General features: G+C 34.4%; 1 protein-coding gene across 2 annotated transcripts; it reads right to left on the bottom strand.

Annotated features, from left to right (window-relative positions):
* Window positions 1-1658: 1658 nt before the first annotated feature.
* On the bottom strand, window positions 1659-25168 carry GPALPP1 (GPALPP motifs containing 1). 2 transcript variants are annotated; one of them, XM_090258498.1, is made up of 9 exons: window positions 25005-25168; window positions 22663-22795; window positions 21756-21854; window positions 19082-19190; window positions 14459-14590; window positions 13761-13925; window positions 10286-10384; window positions 2445-2660; window positions 1659-1813 (listed from the first exon to the last, which is right to left on the bottom strand). In XM_090258498.1, exons 1-8 carry the CDS (start codon window positions 25090-25092, stop codon window positions 2445-2447), a joined length of 1041 nt encoding a protein of 346 aa, XP_090114624.1. In that variant the 5' UTR covers window positions 25093-25168; the 3' UTR covers window positions 1659-1813. The 2 variants fall into 2 exon arrangements, with proteins under 2 accessions (XP_090114624.1, XP_090114625.1); XM_090258499.1 differs by having other exon boundaries at window positions 22663-22789.
* Between the last annotated feature and the right edge of the window lie 46 nt (window positions 25169-25214).

Below are 25214 nucleotides of genomic sequence, written 5' to 3'. Positions count from 1 at the left end.
AGAAAATGTCAAGAATCTCAATTTTCTACCAGATAGGAGACTTGATTTAATCAGGCCTTTTGCAGCCTGAAAGAGAGGAGGAGATGAAATGACTACCTTTCCATTCTTCCTATTCTGTGCAAACGATTACTCTCTTCTTTTATTGTCAATGTTGTTTTATTGGGTTTAGTTTCTCCACGGGGCAAAGGACCTCTGGTCTTTCCTTAAATTTTATTAAAACTGGGCTCAGGGTGGCATGAAAATTAGATCCAAGGTGGCAGTAAGGTGGTAACATATGGAAAGAAGAGGCTTTCCCCCTTTTTGTGAAGGTCATGGACAGTCCACGTACGAGGGCAGAAATAATAAGTATGTAATATAGAAATATCCCTATCCCTTTAGGATAAAAACAAAGCAAAAATAAGTATCCAAAGATGACATTTTTACTTTAAAAAGTTTTTGTTTTCATTGAGGAAAAAAAATATATACTAAAGTTAAATAAAAGCAATGCATGCTCTTACAACAAAGTTTTATGTTTACGCTATACCACCCACTAAAAATGACATCTTTAGTCAAAAGGTATCTCTGTTCAACTGTGTTTAACAAGAAGTCTTTTCATGAATTTGCTTAGGAGAATAATTAATCTTTTTAATAGCAACATTCCTTGAGTAGGCCATTGTTTACATGAATGTTTTAGAAAATATCACTGTACTATTATGATTAAAAGAATAATTTTTACTGTTCTCTGAACAATTTACTAGATTTTTCATAAAGCTTAAATGAACTAGGAACTGGAATCTTTTCCCATTAAAACCCTGTGCTTTGTCAAAACTAGAACACATAACTAGTAAAACAGTTAAGATTAATCTGTAAGAAAATATAACTTACAGAATTTGAATTTAGGTTTTAACTATTTTAGACTTTTCTATTTAATATCTAAAGAGGCAGTATTTACAGCATTATAAACTTATAATGCTCCATTAGGGTGGTTATGATTACAGAGTTTCATGTCTTAAAAAAAAGTTAATCATGACGATATAAAGATTTGTCCTCAATAAATTAGCTAAAATCTGTTAAATATAAATAAGTAAAGTAAGATTATCTCAAAGTGTAGTTTAAAGACTTAGAAAACTTTGGCTGAGGTCACAGAGTTGAGTCTTAGACTTCACACACTGCTCATGGTCAATGGCGTGTATTGTTTCTCAGATTGCCTCCTCTATAAGTACTTATTAAAATTGAAAAAAATCGAATACTTTTTCCTTAGAACACAAGATAACACAGAGATACCTTTCTGACTTAAAAATAAACACACCAGAAAACCCAAACAAGAAATAAAAAGCCCTAGTGCCCAAACAAACAAACCATTAATGAAACAGTCAAAACGTTCATACAATCTATTTTCATGTAAACATGTATTCACTCTCTGCAGTTGAAAGGGAATATCCAAGCAATTTCAAATTCTGGGATTTACTGTAAGAACCTGACACACTTGCTCCAGGGCAGGTCAGTCACATCCAATGAGGAGGTCCAGGCTATGGATAGTCCTAACCAGATCTGAGACATCACAAAAATTAGGGCATGGTGGGGGGAATCCTCAGATTAATTATTTGAAGAAAAGCCCATACTTTCTCAAAAGCCAGACACACATAAAATCATATTCTACATAAAAACAAACATATGTTTCTGTATGACTTTAAAGGATGCACAGAACAAAGTTAGTTTATATGATTTTTAAGATAAAGTAATCTCTAATCTTAAGCAACTTAAAACAAAGGAATAATGGTAGGTTAACATATGAATACTCTTCAACTCTTCTTCATTGCACAGGGAAATCCCCCTGAAGTAATAAGAAAATTCAGTAAGCTGGAAAATATTTCTGATTTTAACTGTATTTTCCCTTAAAGCCACATTTTAATATTGATACAGGTTTCATATAATTTTTAAAAAATCAGTAAAAATTTTTAAGAAGCGTTAGTTTTTATGTAATTCCTTAATCACCATTACGAAACCTCATCAGTGTGGGCTATAAATGAATAATGTAATGGTTTTGAACCTTACCTTATTGAGAACCTTTAAAAGCAATGAACATTTTCTAATTGTGATCTTATTTAACATAAAGACTACTAGCAAACCTCCTTTCTTCATCCTTTAATAAAGCATGCATATTTACCCAACCTTCAAACCACATTTTCCATTTCTCATAAACTAAACTTTTATTTTAGCATTTTAATAGCAATGCCCTGTCAGGCTTTTATGAGAACAAGGCTACTTTTCCATAAACCACATTTTAAGCCCATGAAGGCTAAATTTTCAAAAATCACAATTTTCTTATAAAAAAGACTTGCAGGTTTATAATCTATTATAAAAGGAAACAGAATTTTTGCACATTACTATTTACAGACAAAATTTACTTTTAGAGAAGTTCAAATTTATTGGTATAAAAATATGCCTCCCTGAAATATACTTACTTATAAAAACATACTGCTTTTCCCATGTGAAAATCTGGTGTTTAGTTCTCTAGATTTTTTAATTAGGGCTTTTTTCTGAGCTTCATCAAACCGATTAGCCTTGAGATCCTTATCACGGTCAAATGGTATTCTTTCTTGGGGCTTATTTTTATCTTCAGATTTATTCTTTAATTTTTTTTGATGAATGTCCATAAGAGATTCTGATCTTTTTGATTCCTGGGGAATGCAAGAGAATAGAAATAAAAATCTTAGTTTGTATAAATTATTGACAGAATATGATAGTGAAACAAAACAGTTAAGTAGTAACAGTGAACATTAAGGAGGGCTATTTACAAACCCCAATAGGTTTTTCAAATTCCAAGAGAGCGTCTATAAAGAAAATATCTAACTGAGACTAATTCAATTCAACCAAAATGAAGACATCTACTAACTGCATACCACACACACACACACAAAAAGAGCAAGACAGAGAGGAAACAAATGTTTAAATAATCATAATGATAAACATCATATGATGTATCAAAATTAAGAATCCAAATCAGGAACATGGGTGAGAAAGAAAGAGCAGTAACATTCTCCCTTGGCAGCCTGGTTAAAACTTCATGGACGTGGTGGTCCGTGAAGCTTACACAAGTGACCAGGAAGGGCACTGCCAGGCTGAAGCAAAAACAAGGGCAGACCAGAAAAATAACAGCACGGAGGTGACACAGTTCAAAGCCTGTGCAGGATATGCAGGCATGTTCCCTACACAAGAGAAATTTTGTTCCTTTTAGTTTTCTGTTCTTTTACCTCCCTCATTTTCTTCCTTTTTAGTTGGGGCAGGTGTTCACATTTTAATATCTATATAGTAAGATAAGTCTGAGCAAAGGCAACTGGTTTCATAAGTTAGATTCATTATGAACCTTTCAGTCTTGACAAAAGTAAAAGATAGAATGACCATGGATGAAAGAAGTGAGGAGTGGAACGCAGGACAAGATACAGGCAGTACTGACTAGCAGCCTTCAAACTGGGGTACAGGTATCGCTGGGGCTACACAGAGTGCATTCCATGGGGTATGAAGGCACGGATAATTTTAAGATTATCCACCCATGATTCTGAACTTCTTCATGTAGGCTTACTTAAAATAGACTTACCCAATAACACATCATGTGAGAATGTCTCCCCTTTTGTTAACACCTCTTCCCAATGAACAAAGAAGGGCCTTTCAGTGTCTTCCTACAGAATATTGCCTGAGATACCCAGTCTCCAAGGCATCAAACAAAAACCCTGAAACACTAGAATAAGTGAAACTTCCTCTGATCAAGGAAGGGTTTTGTGTTCTTTCTGTTTTAAACATATTTCTCTTAAGAGTGCAATGTCTTTTTGAAATGGGTGTTTTGACTATTGTTGGAATGTTCTGAGTTCAGATATACTGAAGACTGAGGCAATGGAAGAAAGGATGATTTTTGCTTAACATAACCTCTCCTCCAGGCCCTGCCCTGTTAAAGAATGTACTTGAGAGCAAAGATTCACGTTAAGACAGCCTAGTGAAAGCAAAATAACAAGGCACTGGTAAGAAATGTTGAAGGTGGCAGCATCCTATTTCATGTAGAAGACAAATTCATTGTTTCTACCTACCTACTTTAGATTTTAGCATGGTTACAGGAATGATCATTAACACATCTATTTGAATGGAAAAATGGAGTCAGATTTCCTAACAAAAGTAAGTCTGACTTGGCTGATTTGACAACGAGAACTGACTTTGTCAGTTAGGTTATGTGGTGGTTACTTCTTATAAATGAATGAGCCCAATCTGGAGCTATAAGGTTTTAGCAGAAAGTACAAATGATGCTGTATTAGTAAATAATTAAGTTAGCACTGCCTCCATTTTCCCAATCCTTCACAAGTTATTTCATAAATAAATCTTGGTAAAGTCTTTAGAAAACAAGTTGATTTGCAACTCAAGTACTTTCTAATTCTTTATTTTTAATAAAATACTAGCTAAAAATTCAAATAATGCTAAAAAATAGGTTATCATAGGTCAGCCTGGAGAAATCATTAATAACTTAAGTTCCAAATTCAGGAAACTCTGGGTTGCAATGATGGTACTGCTGTTTTCAACACTGGTGACTTAGGCAAGTAATTTAAACCAACAATATCTCAGCTGTAAAATGATAGTAATAATTTTCAAATATTTGGGTGAGTGAGGAGTTAAATGATCTAATGAATACAAATGATTTAGTACAGTATTGGGCACATAAGAATCTCCCAATAAATGTTAGCAAGATTTACTGAGAATTTACTATATTGTCATCCTCACCATATCTCTGTAAATGAAGTGTTATTTTTCCCATTATACAGATTTGGAAAGAGAGAATGAAAAAATAAACTAATGGGATCAATGTGAAAAATATTGAAGTTGATAGCTGACAAGTGAGAGAGGGATCATTAATAATAATGCTTAATAGGTCAGTATGAGGTTTAAGTAAATAACTTAGAAGTTGTATCAAGAACTGAATGACATTGGAACAAATCATTTTCCATTGCATCCACTTTTTTTTAAAAAAAGATTTTATTTATTTAGAGAGGGGGAAAGAGGGAGAAAGAAAGGAAGAGAAACTTCCATGTACAAGGAAACATCGATTGGTTGCCCCTTGCATGCCCCTAACCGGGGACTGCCCCTTGCATGCCCCTAACCGGGGACCTGACCTGCAACCCAGGCAAGTGCCCCGACCAGAAATTGAACCTGCGACCTTTTGGTTCACAGGCCAGCGCTCAATCCACTAAGACACACCAGCCAGGGCTCATCCACTTCTTTATGTAAAAATGGTTTCTTAACTCTTAACTATAAAATTCACTTAACAACAAAAACAAATAAACAAAAGAACACATTTGATGCTGAAACCTGCCTTATTCTAGCATTAACATTCATCCAAAGGCCAGAAACTAAGTAGAAAAAAGTTTCATTATGAGATTAAATTTACATTTTAATTTAATAATTATTTATCAACATTTACAATGTTTACATTGTTTCTAATTTTTAAATTTATTTATTGATTTTAAAGAGAGAAAATGAGAGAGAGAAAAACATCAGTTTGTTGTTCCACTTATTTATGCATTCCTTGGCTGATTCTTATATGTGCCCTGACCGGGGATCAAACCCACAACCTTGGCATATTGGGATCTTGCTCTAACCAACTTAGTTACCCAGCTAGGGTCTGTTTACATTGCTTTGATCAACTGAAATTATTACTTAAAACAGAAATTTTAAAAAAGCATAAAAATTTAAAGACAGAAAATTTTAAAGAAAGTTTCAATTTCAATTTATGTGCATATTTTTGTTGCAGTAAAATGGGGCTTATCAAATGTAATCATGAAAGATTTTCAAGTGTAAAAGTAAATTCCGTTAGGACAAAATTCTGTGGCAGAAGAGAAATAAAATTATGAACACAAAGAAAAAAAAGGATGAAATAAAATTTCTGTTAAGGAAGTAGTTGTTTGTATATATTTTTAATAAATAATGACAGATACTAAATTGTGATGGTATTTAGATTTCATTTGAAACATTAATAGAGTCATATAATATGCTATAAATTACATCTTTGGTAACTATTGAAACTTATAATAAAAAATTTTAGATGTCAGGTAAAAACTTCTTTTAAGGGATACCTAGTAGAAACACTTGAAGACCACTGGTCTCCACCCCTGACTGGTTGAACAGAAATAAGATTCCTGAGCCTCACTATGCATTTAGTGAATGATAACTGTCAACTGTGGGTCTCAGCAACCTGTGCTTTCAAAAATCACCCAGGTTCTTACACAGCGTATCCATCAGATGTGGAATCCACTGTGTAGATCATTCTTTCTGGTAGTTTGGTGTTAATAGATAACACAAAAGAGAAGTGGAGTAGGGTTAATTTTAGGAAGGGGAATTATAATGTAATATAATCATATATGAATATATAAGTGGAAAAAAACTGTACTATAAAAATTTGATCTTTTCATACCATTTCTCCACATTTTCTCTTTCCCATTAATGAGAAAATAATTCATTAATGTGATAACTGATGAATATGTCTAGAGAGTCTATCAAGAGTTAGAAGGGGAAGGCCTGAAAATATAAAAAAGTTGGAGACAACAGAGAACAAAGTTTGGAGCTGATGCGAGAAAAAATGAAGTTGTAGAGGCCCTACTTTACCAAGAGCCCCTACTGAAAGGATGAGCAAAATGTACAAAAGGTAACAAAAAGCAAACAAAAATGGAGAAATAAAGATGACAGGCTTCAATTCACTGATCCCTAATACAAACAGTTCCTGATATACAATGTTTCAATTTATGATTTTTCAGCTTTACAATGGTGCTAAAGTGGTATGTATAATTACGTGACATATTCAACACTTTATTATAAAACAGGCTTTATGTTAGATGATTTTACCCAATTGTAAGCAAATGTTAAGTTTTCTGAGAACATTTAAGGTAGACTAGGCTAAGCTGGGATGTTTGGTAGGTTCAGTGTATTAAACGTAGTTTAGACTTAATGATATTTTCAACTTATGATAGGTTTATTGAATGTAACCCCATCGTAACTCAAGGAGCATCTGTATTAGTAAACATAAATAAAGACAGGTGAAGCCTAGGCCAGTGTAGCTCAGTTGGTTGGAGCGTCATCCTGAAATCAAAAGGCTGTGGGTTCGGTCTTTTGTTGGGACGTGTACGAGAGGAAACCAATTGATGTTTCTCTCCCTCTCTCTTCCTCCCTACCCCTCTCACTAAAATCGATAAGCATGTCCTAGGGTAAGGATAAAAAAGAAGGGGAATACATCAGAACCACTGGACTATTATAATCAATTCAAACAATTATGGTCTCGAATTTGTTCTATCAGTTGTTTCAGGTGTACTGTCTGGTTTAGCATACTTTGCACATTGTGACACACATGACCAAACTAGTGCTAGAACTATAAAAAAAAACAAAAAAACACCTGGAAGTCAGTTCACTAAAACTCCCACTGAAAGCCAATTCATGTATCAATCAATTTGCTAAATGGCTAATTTGATGATTTACCTAATTTAATCATTTAGCAAAAATCTCATAATGAAATTTGTTTTATAAGAATTTATAAAAAGCCAGAGCAGCTTATGTTAAATGGGATAGTTTTATAGCAACTTTTGAAAATTCATGCTAAGATTCTCATTTGGTTTCTATTTTGTCTTCATGGTAATATTTTATTTATTTTTAAAGATTTTATTTATTTAATTTTACAGAGAGGAAGGGAGGGAGAAAGAGAGGGAAAGAAACACTGATTGGTTGCCTCTTGTACATGTCCATTTGGGAACTGGGCTGCAACCTGGAATCCAATTGGTGACCTGTTGGTTTGCGGAATAACGCTCAACCCACTGAGACACACTGGTCAGGGCTTCATAGTAATATTCTAAACAGTGCTTGGCTCTGACCGGAGTGGCTCGGTTGGTTAAGCACTGTCCAGCAAAGCGAAAGGTCACTAGTTGCATTCCTGGCGAAGGCAGGTGCCTGGATTCCAGGCCCAGACCCAGTTGGGGCAGGTACATGAGGCAACCATCGATGTTTCTCTCCCTCCTCCTCCCTCCCTTCCTCTCTTTAAAAATAAATAAATAAAATTTTTAAAAAATAATAAATAGTGCTTGAGTTATCAAAACTAAGAATTACAGGGTGGTTTAGTCTTAAGACTATATTAATATTTAAAAAGTATATCACAAGTAACCAAAATTTCACTATGAGATTAAAATCCTAATTTTTTAACGCATATTAAAGTCAACTGTAGACATAATTACATGTACCACTAAGTACTTCATCATGCATTTCATTAGCTAGAGTTCACTATTTGTTCACAAGTTTTTCTTTTAAGGTAAATATATACACAATGAAATGCACAAATCTTAATTTTACATTTACTATGTTTCCAAATTCAAATTCCTATCAAGATCTGGAACATTCCATTACTCTAGAAAGCTCTGTATGATCCTTCCTACTCAATCCCCACATTCCCACTCCAACAACCACTATTGTGATTTTTTTCCACCACAGATTCACTTTGCTTATTGTAGAGCTTCATATAAATGTAATCATAGAGTATGGACTTGTGTAGGAAATCTTGTATGAGACTTTTTTCACTTAGCATGACTTAAAGACTTATTCACGTTGTCACATTTATTTGTAATTTGTTCCTTTTTATTCATTGCCCAGCAGTATTTCATTCTATAAAGTTTGGTTTTTCTTTCTCTTTGATGTGGACCTGAGCTGTTCACAAATTTAGCTATTATAAATAAAGCACCTATGAATATTCTTATATAAGTCTTTTCTTGAGGCTATTATGAATAAAGCATGTTAAAGTCTTCCTGTGGGTATGTTTTCATTTGTCTTATATAAATGCCCAGGGATGGAGTTGCAGGGTCATAGGGTATGTGCATATTTAGTTTTATACAAATGCTCATTTGGAAAAAAAGCACAGCTTGTGAATGTTTGGCTATTCTTCTTTTCTAACATAATTCATTATGGCTATAAATTTTGCTTCTAAGTACCACTTTCTACTGCATTTCACACATTTTAATATGTTGTATTTTTGTATCATTCAGGTTTAAGTATTTTTTAACTTCCATTATCAAGTCTTCTTTGATACAAAGTTTAAATTTTCAAATTTTCAAATTTTTTGTTGTATAGGACTTTTAAGTTATCTGAATTTTAACTTAAATCCCTTGCAGTCAGATAATATGGCTTAAATGATGGTGACTCTAAATTTTGTAGAGATGTGGATTTTGAGCTTGTCAGTTTTTAGCTTCATTGTTTGTGATACTGGTCTACAAGTCCAATAAATCATTCTCATTATATTTTTAATGTTTATGGACTTTTTATTAATTAATATCTTGGGAATAGAAGGTAGTTTTCCTGAACACAACACCTTTCAGGGGCCAATGGGCTCAGTGATTTACACTTTCTCTCTGAGCTGAAACATCAGGTTTAAAAAAAAAATGTAATCTTCAAAAAATTTTTTTCTTTTAATTTTTATTTATTGATTTTAGAGAGAGAGAGGAAGGGAGAGAGAGAGAAACATCACTTTGTTGTTCCATTTAGTGGTTGATTCTTGTATGTGCTGTGACCAGCAATCAAACATTGGTGAATCCAGACAATGCTCTAACCAACTAAGCTAGACTGCCAGGGCAGTTTTTCTGTTTTGTTTTTTTTTAGTAAGAGAATATAACAAAATAATGATATGTCAAATGTATACTTTTCAGTTTATAAATTTAGATTGAACCATATTTTAAAAACATTTTTCTCCCATATTTAAATCTTTATATCAAATATTTCAAATCTGCTTATAAATAAAAAATGTATGAACTAAGGTTCTCTAGGAGTTAATATGGCTCTTACTTTCTGATCACATGCTACCAACCTCTAGGAATTAAATTTCTACACTTGATCTTAGCCAAAAGGCCGAGAAGCAATTTTTGAGGAGTTAAATTTCTGATGTGACTTATGTAAAAAAATGAACTAAAACTATTATATGAAATGCATTAAAAAACCCCACACAAAAGGATTTTCTATATACACAACAGAGTTCAATATTTTTCAGAACAGATGTATAGAAAAAGACAGATAAAGAGAAGACATATAAAAGAGAAATAAGAAAAAAAAAAAATGAGGAGCATTAAAAGATAAAAAAAAACAATCCCAACCTCCAGCCTCTCACCTGAGACCAGCTGGTCTAGTCTCTGGCCTTCCCTCCCACTTCCATGCCACTCCAACCTTACCCCTTACCCCTCAAAAAAAAAAAAAAAAAAAAGAAAAGATAAAAAATATAAAAGGTTATATATTTTATTCCCTGACTTACATTGTATGAAGACACCTGCTCGGCCAATCTCTTTTCCCTTCCTGACAAGATATATTCTTCATTCTTCTTACTGAGTGACTTCCTTGCTTCTTGTGTCTCCTGAGGAACAAGCACAGATAACACATTACTGAACCATATAATTAAGGGAAAATGTAAAGGAAATACTATAATTTTTACCCAGATTGGGTAATTAAGAGACTAAACTAAGCCAGACTTGTTGAACCTCTTTCCACCAGAAATGTTAATATACTTGATAAGAGGTCTGTTGGTTCTAAGATTTTCCTGGAAACAAGGAAAAAAAAACAAAACAAAACAAAACGAAACACCCACAACTCTATCCAATCAACTAACTGGAAGAATCACCTATTTCTTGATCTCAGGCATCAGTTTGACAAATAATGATAACATGTAAAATATAAAGTAAGTCTTAAAAAGAAATCCTGCATTCTGTTTTCAAAACTTGGGAAGTCACTCTTGAGGAAAAAAATTAAGAAAAAGAAATAAAATATGTACAGATAGGAAAAGAAACATAAAACTATATTCACAGATGACAAACTTTCTATATGGAAAACCCCGAGGAATCAACAAAAACACTCCTGGACCTAGTAAGCAGGTACTACAAAGCTCCAAGACTCAAGACCAATATACAAAATATACCAGCAATGAACTGGAATTTGAAATTAAGATAAAAAATATTCACCACAGCACACATACAGAAATGAAGTAGGTACTTAGGTAAATGTCCAACAAATTCTAATTAGAAAAAAAAAAAAATTCTGGAGAATACAGTCCCAACCAGAAATGAAGAAAGCAAACATAAAAAACATCTGAAAGCCATTGTTCTCAAAGCATATTTTTATACTGCTGGTATTTGCTTAAGAAAACCAATGAGGCTCTTATGTAATTTTTATCTTAATAATGGACTAAAATGAAGTTGTGTTAATAAAGTATGTTAAAAACCTAAGAATAACTCAATTACTTTTTCATAAAGCACTTTCCAGAAAACAGATACTTCCACTTGTACATATTCAGAGAAAAATGATGTTATGGTAGATGGAGATAAAAACTTGACCATTGAAGAGTTAACAGATCTAGTCAAGACTGGGAGGTGAGAACATAACAGATCTTCCTCAAGTAACATACACATCACACTGCTATTTCTTTCTAAAGAACAATTTTACTCCTTTTGGGTAATGTTGGTTAAGTGACTGTGAGAACATGGTGGTATGGGAGATGTATGTTGTGCAATCAAATGTAAAAAAGTAAGATTAAGCGCTGAAGAGAACCTATTAAAAAAGAAATAAAAGAAGAAAATGACTACAATCTGTTATAAAAATAAAAAATTAGTCACGAACTTTTACACAGGATCAAAAACACCAGATAATGAATAGCTCTGTGATAATAACTATTAGTTGGTACCACAAATATGTACAAGTCTGTTGTACTATCTACTGTAATATAGTACCACATAAAATTTAAGGGATGGTAATAATTCCTTTATGAGGCCATTGTAAACACTGAACAAATACATTTGAAGCCCTGAAAAGAATGACCAGATCTAAAGAATTCATTCGTAGGGCCTAAAATCACTTAGTTCAAATTGTACTGCCTAGTTTCTATTTGTTCCATTTTCCTGTGATATCTTTCTCTGAAGAAGACTCCCTGCATACAGAAGGTCAGAAAAATACATAAAGAAATGTAGGCACAAATAAAAAGTCCATGTAAGCAAGGGAATTAATTGTATTTTTGGAGACAATCTTAAAGGCTAAATTATAAAAACACCAATAGTGTATTATTTGTATAAGGGACCAGTTAAGGAAGATTAGAGAGGCCTTCCAGCACTTGTCACTCAAAGGTGTGGCTCATGTCTACACCATATCTTTTGTTGTCTCTTCTGTCCTCAGGTGTTGATCTCACCTTACCTTTCTATTACAACCATCAGATTACTTTAATCTTTAGAGCAATAGAGAACTTATGATACCGCCACATATGCAGGGTAGGGAGCTAAAAGGTGGAGACTTCAACATACTATCCACATTTTAACAATAACACTATTTCACAACCAATTTTCCACAAAAATAAAAGCTTCTTAAGGAGCTTATCCATCTATTACCTGCAACGAACAGGAAGTCTATAATACAATTTATAGTTACAGAATGAAAACAGAAGTCCTCATAATTTTAGGTACTGATGAATAAGATAAACCAAGTGAAGGAAATGAATTAATTGTGCAACTGTTAAAGTCAGAACTGATAAAGCTATAATCATAAGGTGCCATTTAGTGGAGTATTTAAAATTTGAATGGGATATCTTAAGGGAATTAATAACTTTGGATGGAGTAAATTTAAGGGTTAGTGCTGGGGACACTGGTTCAACTGCTAATTTACAATGGAGTCTTTTGAAATAAAGAGAAAAATTCAAGAAAAGAAAATTTAAAAATAATAATGTACTTTATGTATACATTTTTGGGGTAGTTATTTTGTAAATTAATGCATTAATGAAAGTGCTTTTTTTGGAGGTATAACTAACATTATATTAGTTTCAGGTGTATAATGTAATGATTCGGCCTTTGTATATATTGCAAAATGATTGCCCCGATAAATCTAGTTAAGATACATTGCTATATATAGATTCAATTTTTTCCCCTTGTGATGAGAACTTTCAAAATCCAGTCTCCTAGCTACTTTCAAATATGCAGTTCAGTATTATTAACTATAGCCACCATGCTGTACATTACATCTCCAGACCTTACTCATTTTATAACTAGAAATTGGAAACTTCTGACCCCCTTCACCCATTTGTCCATCTCCTACCTCAGGCAACCACCAATCTGTTCTGTATATCCATGAGCTCAGTTTTTTAAAAAAAAATTGTTTTTTTTTTTTTTTTTTAAGATTCCACATGTGAGATCATACAGTATTTAGTGCTATTAGTGAAAGTGCTCTTGCCTATCTTGATAGTAACACAAGTCTTTGTGCATCATTTAATATCTAGGTTAATCTGTGGTTTTGATTTTTTTCAAGATACTTTAAAAGATACCCTGTCATGGAGATAGTTCGATGTTGTATAAGGACCAGTTTTAGAATTTCTAACTCCAAAAGCTTGGGAGTTAGAAAGGTCTACAATGGAATTATTGTTCATTACTTACCAGCACTGTAATACCAGGAAAATTGACCTCATAGAGGTTAGTTTCTCCTATAAAGTAAGGCCAATAAACCCATGTCTCAGGGTTTTCTAGAGATTTAAATGATACAATTTATTGGGAAATAGTAAGTAACTGGTGTCACTTTCCTTCCTTCCATCTGTCCTTCAAGGGGAAATCTGTATTTTTCCTTTGGACTCATAGTTTAAAAAACAGTACCCCTAAAACTTTTTTTGTTTCTTTTTTTCATTTTTTCTTACCCTTAAATATTTGCCTTATGTCTTTTCAAAATAGAGCCAACATGGACAGAAATACATGAACAAACACTTTCACCTTTGCTTTCCTTTCCCGGTCAGCTGGAGTATCTGTCCAGACTGATCTATCTCCAGATTTGTCATTGGTTCTTCTCTTAAAAGTTCTGGGCCCAAGACCAAAGTCTTTCAATTCTGGAGGAAGCTCAGTCATCCATGACTCCCGTGTAACTGGTTTAGCTGAATCCTTTAAGAGAAACAAAAAGTTAAAAAAAAACCAAAAACCAATTGCCTGAAAAGTGTGTGCGCACGTGTGTGTAATATACTGTATAAGCAACTATGTTTTTCAACTGAGGCTTTAAAGTTAAATAGCAGACTTTAAGACAAAGTATTTAATAGAAAGAATTGGTGTTTTCATCATATACATTACAAATATTTTCATCTAATTTATTGTTCTTTTGATTTTGTTATCTTTCCCATACAAAAATATTTAAGTGGGAAAACTTGCTAGTCTTTTCCATTTATGGCTTCTGGGTTATCCAGCCACTAAATTTTCTTTGTATACATACATACATACATACACACACACACAGGATGTGGCAAAAGTAGGTTTGCAGTTGTTTGTATGGGAAATAATACAATAATTAATAAATAATAATAAACCATGTTTTGTGTACTCACAATTGTAAATCTACTTTTGCTCCACTCTGTATATGTATTTTTTTAATTTAGACTTTTAATTTAGTCTATTTTTCAGAGTAGAGTATATTTAAAACTTACATCATCTCCTTTGGTCAGTTTTTCTTTCATTCTCTGGGCCCTTTTTTCAAACTCTGTCGTTACACTATAGTTGACCGGTCCTTTTGCAGGCATTGGTCCAACAATGTCTTCATTTTCACTGCTATCTGTTTCCTTTTATTTTAAAAAATATTTTATTTATTTAATTTTAGAGAGAGGGGAAGGGAGGGAGAAAAGAGAGAGAGAGAGAGAAACATCAATGTGTAGTTGCGTCTCACGTGCCCCTAACTGGGGACCTGAACCTGTGACCCTTTGGTTCGCAGACCGGTGCTCAATGCTATCTGTTTCTTTTAAAATAAGACATTACTTTTAAACCAAGAGCAGAACTACAGGTTGTAGAAAATGATCCTAAATTACTTCCAAGTTTAACTGAATCTGATTACCGAGAGACAATAAAACAAAAAAGCTAACAATATGTTGCTGGCTAAGTGCTGAGCAACGTGGACCTTTTCCATGCCTTCCTGAAGTGCTCGATAGACAGATGACAAATCCATGCTGCGTGGATTGTCCCACTTCTCCTCCTGTGGAGGTCCATGCCAGAATTCATTTAATTATTTCAGCTTTCTTCCTGACAGACAACAATGTGGGCTCACAACTCTTCTCAAAATGATATTCTAGGTAATGATTACAGATAGGTCAGAGATGAAACCATTTGCATTCCTGGTACAGAAAAAGCTCTTTGGAATAAGAGGCACACAAGTGAGACACTCCTGGAAGCTATATCAGCCTTTATGATTCAGTATATCCCACTGAAATGGAAATGTTATGCATTTCACAACTCCTAACCTGAATGTGTTAATTTGGTTCCCAAAGTACATTAACCCCAAAGATATAACAGTATTGTACTTATGGATTTTAATTTGTTCTTAGGAAATCATTCTAATAAAGGGTTTTCATGTAAGACTGGGTTAGATGCTATATACAACAGGGTTACAAGCAGTCCGTGTCCTAAAATACATGACATATTAAGATGAACAATGAAACATGTTTGTCCTCCATCTCTGAAAGGCAGCTTCTTATTTTTTTTTCAAACTACCAGGATCAGGAGTTCATTTGTATTGGTTACATTTTCCCTACTAACCATCTGAAGTTAACTTTCTGTTTGTGGTTTCTTCTGTGAACCATTATAGCAACTGCCACATGTACAAATAATAATAGATAAATATATATTGTCATGCGCCTCACTCTAAATCATATACTCTCTCTCTTAGTAACTATGGATTGTGTGTACCAAGCCTAATTTGATCTTCATAACAAAACTGTAAAATGGCATTATTATTTATTTTTGTTTTGAGGAAATCTAGGTTAATATTCAAAAGGTTAAACATCTTGTCCAACATTATAAAACTAGTATCTAAGACAAATATTCTAAGATCAAGGTCAGCTTTTTTTATACCACAGCATCCTATTATTTTATTTCAGCTGTTAATGATTTAACTTAAAGTGTTTATAGCTTATCTCTATAACAGTAAGCTCTTTGATGTCTAAGACATTATCTTAAACAAATTATAACTATCCTGCAAATATAATATTTGGTAACATAAATGAGCAGATATAAAAGATATAATGAACTTTAAAACTATAAGAGATATGATATTAATATAGTATTGAAGTTTAAGATGATGGGACAAGCAATGGTATTTTTACTTCCATCTAACAACAGGTGGTTTTATCAAGGTTGATTTCAGCATGTCTTGGTAGGATAATGCCAGAAATTTTTAGAAATAAAAATAACTTAGTATATTGGAAGACATAAAATAAATGGATGGAGGAAGAAACAGAAAAATCAGGTTTTAACACACTAAACTGAAAATGAGAAGCCAGAATCATAAACCCAAAATCATTCTGGTGTCATAGATGAGTTAATTTTTAAAAAACGAAAAAGGCTGAGTCATTTTATTTAGAAATACAATAGAAATTATGTACCCTACTGGTTTATAGTTTGGGCTGCAGTCAAAGTTCAAGGCCTCAGTTTACCACTGTAATAGCCCTATGACTTCAGGCTTGTTATTTAACCTTTCTTGGCCTTGGTTTTGTCTTTCAGATGGGAATTATAACAGCTTCAACCAATAACTACTCTGTTGCTAAGAGAATACTAATTTTGTTCATCCTCTTTGGAGCAATGCCTTCTCAGGAAACTGAGACCTTCTCTAACTCCTGAGGGAAAATATTAATAATTCTAAACCAAACACTTTGGTCTAATTTCTCTTGCCATTTGGCCAAAGAAACGTGCAAAGAGGTCTACTGGAAACCTTGAAAGGGACCATTCCTGTTCTATGTCTGGACATGGCCATCTGCTTGTGACTCTTAGAACTTTGGCAGGCTTCTTGATACAATGAAGCGGTCAGTCATCCTAAAAGGAATTAACGTACTGTAGACGAAAGAGAAGACAGAAAAAAGCAATGATCTCATTTGGCTGTTGAATTAACAAACCCTGGAATGACCCTACCCCTAGACCTCTTTTTATGTATGAAACACATTTTCCTTATAGATTATATACCAACCAGGAAATTATACAAACAACTCATTTGCTAACTATGTAGGTTAATACAAAATTCCACTTGAATTGGACTTTGTTATTTGCAGCTAAAAATATTCTAGCTGACATACTATACCCCAGGACTGTTGTTTGGATCAAATAAAGTTTATGCAGTCATGGAAATATGAGTTTATATTGTGCTTTGCAGTTTCCGGTTTGTGGCAATTGCTCAACAAATGGTCACCATTAGTATTATTATGTATGTCTTAATTTGGGGGTACATGTTGTGAATAAGAGACTAAGAGAAGGCTCTCTTTGAGAAAAAAAGAAAAAGCAGAATAAGAAGTGCCTTTTGAAAAAGCTTTACAGGGAAATTATAAAGCAAAGAATTCAGAACCAAGAGTACCTTAAACAGGAAGGCTTACAGTGTAATCTCTACACCACCTTTATCCTTCCCCTTTTGCTAAGAAAAGCTAGATAATGTGAAATAGATACCACCTAGGGAATTACATAAACTACCCATTTGCTGCTGTCTAGGTGAGTTAGGACAAAGTTCTGGGTGTGAATACAATTGAATTATGCTACATCTTTACAAGTTTTTATTTTGAAAGAATGTAGTGCTAAGACAAGTACAACACCTACGTATCCTCACCCAAATTCATCAGTTGCTAACATTTTACCACATTTATCTTTCTTTCCCCTCCCTTTGTCCCTCTTTCTCTGAGGCAGACACACCCCAACTTTGTGTGTGTGTGTGTGTGTGTGTGTGTGTGTGTGTGTGTGAATCATTTGTAGTAGGACAAATAGCATAGAAAGGCCCTAGACTGAAGCAAACTTTCCTTTGATAGTGGGTATTCTTTTTGCAGACAACAGTGCTTTCAGGCTGTGGGTTGTATTCGGTGGGCTCAATTCTCTCTCCTCTGCAGTTCCTGTGACCCAGGGCTTATGGCTGGTTCCTCTAAAACCACTGTGGCCCTCTGCTGTGTAACTTGTGTGTACTCCTCTGACTCTGAATTCTCCCAACATGATTAGCATCTGTGGATTTCCCTTTATTTCTTTTAAGCTTATCTGTCTATTAACTTTGTTGCTATCTTATATGGCTGGAAGTCCTACTTCTGGTCATTTATTCCTGTATTTAACAACCTTGTTAGAAAGGATTCCTTACTCAGCATAAATTCTTCAAAGGTACTCCTATGGCATTAGTAGTGGAGCTGGTAATCATAATACAAATAGTAATATTAACTATTAGAGCTGTTATAAATTGAACATACTGTTCTAATTTATCCTTACAACAACTCTATAATATAACAACCTGCATACTACTAATAGTGAAATAAACTTAGCCAGGATTTCAAGCTTGCATGGTCCTTGCTTAACCCTCTCCCTTTCTCTCTTACTCTTTTCCTTGTTCTCTCCACTCTAATCATATCACATTTTTCTGAATCCTAACTTTTTCTCTCTCCATACTTTCTTGCCTTCAAATAAGCTATGTGTACTTTCTGGAACAATCTTTCCTGCTCTTTTTGCTAAACTAGCTCCAACTCATCAATCTTCAGTTTAGACATCTTCTCAGGAAAAAAGGCTTTTTCTTTCTTCAGATTAGATTTCCCTGTCATGGTTCCACTATATTTTGTCTCACCTTTAAAAATCACTCACATTAGACAGTATTTGTTTACTATATGTATTCCTTACTACACTGTAAGTGCAATGAGGGCAGGGACTATGCCTGACTTATTCATTTATTCAGCAAATACTTTGAATGGCTACTGCAGGTAAGACAAAAAACTCTGTCCTCAATGGACTCACATTCTCATGGGGAGAGGTCAATGAATGGTAGTGATAAATGCTATGGAGAAAATTAAAGGATGAAAATTAAACTTTTCATCATGTTCTATTGTCAAGGGTGAGAAGCATGAATAAATATATAAAGCCCTTCCAACATTACATGTTACTTTTCTAATAGAATCTTAGGCCTATAACACAAGCTTTTGATTACATCTACCTATGCTATGATACTAAATCTGAATATGAGTGTCTTACATTACATGAGTCAAATGATTATAGTCATTACTATGGAAAGTCTTGGGTTTGTTACATCTTATCCTTTAATCAAAAATTTTCCAAACCTCAAGGTTGAAATACGATGATACTTGTTCTTTTGGATCATCTCTGCCTTTGTCACTTTTCTGTGTAGATTTAATAAAACCAGGTGGTAATGCAGGTCCTATTATAGGCCTGAAAAATAAAATGTACCTTATCATTTTCAGACTTTAAAAAGCAGTTTTCAGAGTAAAATTCACAATGGTAATAAAAAGTCAGATAATAAAAAATGTTGAAGATGAGACTTTTATTTAACATTATTTTTATTCCATAACCTAGTATTTTTCCACTGAATATACAAAATCTAATTTTTGCATTTTTACTTTCTATTTGTTAGTTAATGATTACATATTAAACCAGTCATTCTCAATCTTTATAGCAGTGGTGCACACTTACTTCCTAAAAGAATTACGTTAAGTAAAAATGACTTGTTATTATGGCCTAAAGCCTGTGAAAATGTTTTTCTGTTTTGTACCTTGGTTTTCAGTTTTGATGTTCAGTGTCCACTAAAAAATACCTTAGGGGCAATATAACTAGAGTCAGAACTACTTAAGTATAAATTGAGTTTGAAGGACACCTACAGCACATGCATACAACAGATGTCAGCAATTTATGGTTTCATGTGCCAAGATGGTATGAAAATCTAAGCCTGTCCTCATTAATAATCCAAAAATGATATGGAGGTGTACAAGAATGAAAATAGTTCATCTAAGACAAAAGAAAAGGTGTTGTGCATTTCAACTAGTCCATCTTTCTGTTTCCATAAAATAACCCTGCCCCGTATAAGTCAATCCATTTTTTAGGTAAGCAAAATCATGCTCAAGTATAACACAAACTATCAAGTGGCTGAGCAGGAGTTTGATCACTGGCCTACCTGATGAAAAGTTCATTTTATTTTGTTTCATTCTGAGGGAACTGTCATCAGTTGAGAAGGAGAATTGCCAAAATTCTGGGTCTTAAAAAAAGAAAGCCTTATTTTGTATAGACAGAAAAGATGTTTTCTGCACTCTTTCATACTTTTAAGTTTCTTTATTCTTTCTTTTGTACCAATGTTTTTCCCAGAGATGTCATTGTGCCAGTATTACCAACCAAGATGGTACAGAGGTCCTAAGCTAAATTTTCCAGATTGCACTGTATTATTCAATTAGAGCCTCACACAGGCTTCCTGGCAGAGGAAAAACAGTTCTTAAAGTCAGGTCTGAGGTCTTATCCTAGCCATTTCATAACCTTTTGTCCTGATTCATAAAACCTATTTGAGCACAAACAATTTTGTATATAAAAAACAGGGAAGTTTGGCATTGTCAGAAAGATCAAATTAGCTATCATAAGACACAAGAACGTACTACATGGGTTTTTTCAGAGTACAATTTTTAGCAGATCTACAAATGAAATTACAGCTCAATTCTCTGGCTTCAGATAATTAGCGAAGATAAAACTACTAGTGCCCTGGCTGGCTGTGGCTCAGTGGACTGAGTGCTGCCCCATGGACTGAAAGGTCACTGGTGCCATTCCCAGTCAGGGCACATGCCTGGGTTGAGCGCCAGGTCCCCAGCTGCGGGCGTGTGAGAGGCAATCAATTGATGTTTCTCTCGTACATGAATGTTTCTCTCCCTCACCAGCCAAAAAAATAAATAAAATGTTAAAAAAAAAAGTACTAGTACACGACATTTTAATATACAGTAAGGGAATATAATCATGGCACGTTATGGCTGTAAAAACGGTTTCTGTTTACATTATATGTTACCACCTATTTATATCACATATATTTTATATTGCCAATATATAATTCTCAAAACTGCTATACATCTAATAATTCATTTTCCTGAAAGGAATATTATATCCTCAGGAAATTTTCTATAAAGGTCCAGATAGGAAAATTTAGGCTTTGAGGGCCACATTTGGGTCTCTGTTGCATATGTGGTTTTAGATTTTTAATGACCTTTTAAAGGTCATTCTTAGTTTGGGGGCTATACAAGACAGACAGTAAATTGTCTATCCTTGTTATTTCCATAAATTAGGAGCTGACCAATGTGATGATAAACTCTGAATATAAAATGTAAAACAGCCTTTGTAAAAAAACTTTTTCTTACATATTGGTATATAGTGTTATGAATTATAAACAATTTGGTGCGCAATTTCATATTCAGCATTTAAAATTTTTACAATTCCAAGAAGACAGGAATCAATCAATACTCTGTGCCAGGCACCATAAAATACATATATATATATATGTATGTATATATATACACACACACACACACACACACACACACACACATATATATATATATATATATATACATATAAAATATGAAATAAAAAAGTCTGAATTAAAAGTTCAAATACCAGGATTCTAGGCCTCAGGTCTACCACTTACTAAGTGTGCCATCTTAACTGTTTATAAAAATGGGAAAGAAGGATAATGTTCCATCTAGCCTACCACAAACACTTTTGTGAGTATCGAATATGAGATGTGTTATAGACTATGAAAGTGTTATAAACATGTACATAGCTATTTTTATTATAACTATTTTTCTTAAAATAATTCAGTTTATTTAATTGATTGTTTTTATTAAATGAATTTCAAATGTTATATAAACAGTTAAGTAAAAAAACGATTTTGGACACCTCTTTAATGAACTAACAGACACTAGATGATATATTTAGAAAAGAATGGCCTGAAATATTACACATTGTCACCTTGGAGGAGAATCATCCTGCTTTTTAAATCCAGGAGGAAGGGCTGGTCCAAAAAATCCACCATCATCATCATCGTCATCTTGATTTCTCCTCTGTTTTCTGGAAATACAGTAGTGTAACTTTATGTGTATATGTCAAAATATTTTTCATAGAAATTTTAATCTTTAACTTCAACTAGTTGTATAAATACTGAAACAATAACTTAACCTTGCCAAATAAGAAAAAACAAATACCACAGTAAGTCTTTTCCTATTCTTTCCTGGAACTTATTTTTGACCTAAAACAGAGGTTGGTTACTTTTCTGATAGCAGTAATATATCAATTTTCTACATTTTTTTGTGGTGTTAAAGATTCCACTCAATGAAGTTTCAAATAGTAGTCTACTTGTTAAGACGTTTTTGAGCCAAAAAATTTATGACTCTGGCTTTTAATCTCATTTAAGGAAGGGCTTTATGTTGTTATTTCTGTCTCATAATCTTTAAAATCTATCAGAAAACACTTGCTACTTAATAATAAACAAAGATTCGACATCTTATTTACATGGACCTGTGGTAAGGGTAGATTAGAGGGAAATCATTCATTTAACTTAAACAAAAACCAAACACTGCATATGTAATTTAAAAAAAATAAATTCTATGGTTTATTTAGAATATTTACTCACTTTAATAATACCTTAAGGAAAAATTCTATGAGAATGTTATCAAAATTCTAGATATTTCCACATCTATGTACTACTAGAATAAATTTCTTTGTAATAGGTATAGTTCACAAGGAAATGCCACGTGGAAAGATTTCTTCTTGTGCTGCACAAATGAAGATGTGATATCCCCCTTACTACAAACATCTAAGTTATCTGTTCCAGTTAATGTATACTATGTCTGAAGCCTAGATTAAAAAAGTGACTGACCTTGCAGGTGGACCAGTGTCATCTTCTTCAGATTCTTGATTTCCTTCTCCATACAAAGAACTACTGTCCTCGTCGCTGTTTGATGATTCTGAACTACTGCTTTTATAATTAGGAGGTAGAGCTGGTCCTGCAACTAAAGATTTCTCGTGTGTGTCATAACTAGCCACAACTGTTACAACAACCCCCAGTTGACATTTTAGACTCTCTTTTCTGAATTCACAGCACTGGCTGGCTATCATTTATTATGGACTTTAATCTCATTTGCTCCTGTTTTGTGTACAGTGGTTTTGTCCTTCCAACTCCAGAAGCACAGAAATCATGTCTTACACAGTATAACTGTGAGATTCAAAAACTTTAATATCCAAATGTATTCAACCATGGAAGAATGGAAATTTCCTTGCTAAAATAAAAGTCTGACCTTTAATGTTTGTAACAAAAGAGATCTGGAAGGAAACCTCTAGGTCACTGATTTTCAGCTGGTGTGCCTCAAGAACTTTTAAAACATGCATTTTTACCTGACTATTTAGTTAGGGGCACTGACTTGTTTTCCCTTAGATTGTCAAATTAAAAATAAAATGACAACAACCAACATAATAATAACTGTCCAGTGTGAATGAATCAAAATTATATCTACTTTTCGTTAGATTGGCAAAAAATGTATTTTTTGGTGTGCTGCAGAATTTTAGTAATTAGTAATTAGTTTATGAAAAAACTTAAAAAGCAGTGCTCTAGGTGGAAACATGGCCTCTGGGTAGTCAAAGAATGAAAATTAGACTGAGAAATGGGACAGTTACTCTTTCAGGTTATTTTTTTCCAACTTTGGTGTCAGTCCCAGCCTACAAATAGAACAAACATTAGAGGAGATAGCTATTCATGGAGGAGTCTGAGAAGCACTTAACTGGCAAATATGAAGAGCCTACTATGTGTTCAGGCCAGATGACCATAGTGCAATGGTGGAGACAGATAAGCCAACAAATTATTCAAAAATAATGTATCAAATACGTGGTGTAATTAAGTATGGAAAAAATCCACGGGCAAAGAGGAAGGTATGATAATGCTTTGGAGAGTTTGGGAAAGGTTTCATTGAGGTGACATTTAAGTTGGGCCTTCAAGGAGTTTGTTAGATATATCAAGAAATGCAGAGTGAAGCCAGAAGAAGCTGAGAAAACTGAGAAACTGTCAGAAACTCTAACTGGTTTGGGCTCTGGGCTGTTTGTGTCAAATGCAATGGCAGAACTAGAAGCTGGGAAGGCAGGTCAGGCTAGAGAACAAAGCATCTTCTCCAAGAGCTAGGCATTGTATATCAAAAGGCAATCAGACAGAGCACTGGCTTCATTCTACATAAGGCTCCCCCACTTACTAGCTGTGTGATCTTGGAAACAGCCTGGGCCTCAGTGTCCCCAGTTGTAACATGGTAATGTGGAAAAAAAAGGGGCTATGTGAAAACCCTGACAAGCTCAGTGACCAAAACTAACCACACAGGATGGTCTGATCACACTTTCCTAAAGGGCAGGTCATAGCAAGTAGTTACACCCCAGGCCTATAGCTTTCCTAGCAAAGGTCAATCTTGATCTTCAGCCCTGTCTGTTGTTCTTATGCATCTGAGATAACAAACCTTTGAAATGTCAAAGTAATGTTCTAGACCCCCTCAAAGGCACAACTGTAGGCACCAAAGCACAGGACCACCAGACTACAGAACCCCTCATTGTCACCTGGTTCCTTGAATACCATGTTCATGAACTGTAAATATTAATTAACAATCTTGTTAACAACCCAGCAATGTAAAAAAAAGTACGTGTTTCTTACACTTCTTAAAATTCGGTCGTAGAGATTTCCCCCGCCCCCCTTAATCTACCACGAGTGGATTTCCTGTAACTTTCTTACGTTTTCTCCTTTGATTCTAAATACATAAAAGGAACTGCAATCCTGCCAGTATGTTCTCAGTCCACTGAGATCTTGTTTCGGGGCGTGTCCACAAAAATTTGGCTCAAACTCTCATAAAACTTTTCTATAGGTTTGGACGTTCTTTCCCCGACAGCAAGAATAACCTCTATCTCACAGAGCTGCTAGGAAAAATAAACGACTGAATGTATACCGATAGTTTTGCACAGCGTCCAGCCCATTGAACGCTAAACACATCATCACTGTAATAATTAACAGGCCGAATCTCGTTTCGGGGGCCGCCTCCCCCCAGTGCTACGGCTTGGGAAGGAAAGTCAGCTTGGGTCACCGCGCCCACACCCCACTTCCCCTCCTTCCACACCTCAGACTTCCATTCCAAGAGCAAGGCCGGGCCAGAGAAGAGGAGGGCGGGCCTGGCGGCAGGGGGCGCCGCGGCTTACCGGGGCTGGGGTCCCGCTCCTCGTCCTCCGCGGACCCCAGGGTCTTGAAGCCAGGCGGCAGGGCCGGCCCGATCAGGTCCCTCGCCATGCACGGTAACGGACTCTGAGCTCGTTTGCAAGTCTGTCCACACAAACCTACCCAAGAAACAGCCTGCTACCCGTCGCGAACGCCAGAGGTTTGTTCCGGCGCTGACCGATGACATTTCAGCT

The sequence above is a fragment of the Furipterus horrens genome, unplaced genomic scaffold (assembly GCF_987537825.1).
Source record: "Furipterus horrens unplaced genomic scaffold, mFurHor1.1.pri manual_scaffold_12, whole genome shotgun sequence".
In the NCBI taxonomy this organism is placed as follows: domain Eukaryota; kingdom Metazoa; phylum Chordata; class Mammalia; order Chiroptera; family Furipteridae; genus Furipterus; species Furipterus horrens.
Note: the sequence above shows the minus strand (reverse complement) of the source record. Positions and strands in the feature narration are given on the sequence as shown.

Coding starts and splice junctions, on each gene's coding strand:
- GPALPP1 (XM_090258498.1), bottom strand. CDS start 25,092: ATGGCGAGGGACCTGATCGGGCCGGCCCTGCCGCCTGGCTTCAAGACC. Junction 22,796..25,004: donor GGAGCGGGACCCCAGCCCCG/GTAAGCCGCGGC, acceptor AGAAATCTTTAG/TTGCAGGACCAGCTCTACCT. Junction 2,661..10,285: donor AGCAGGTGTCTTCATACAAT/GTAAGTCAGGGA, acceptor TGCATTCCCCAG/GAATCAAAAAGATCAGAATC.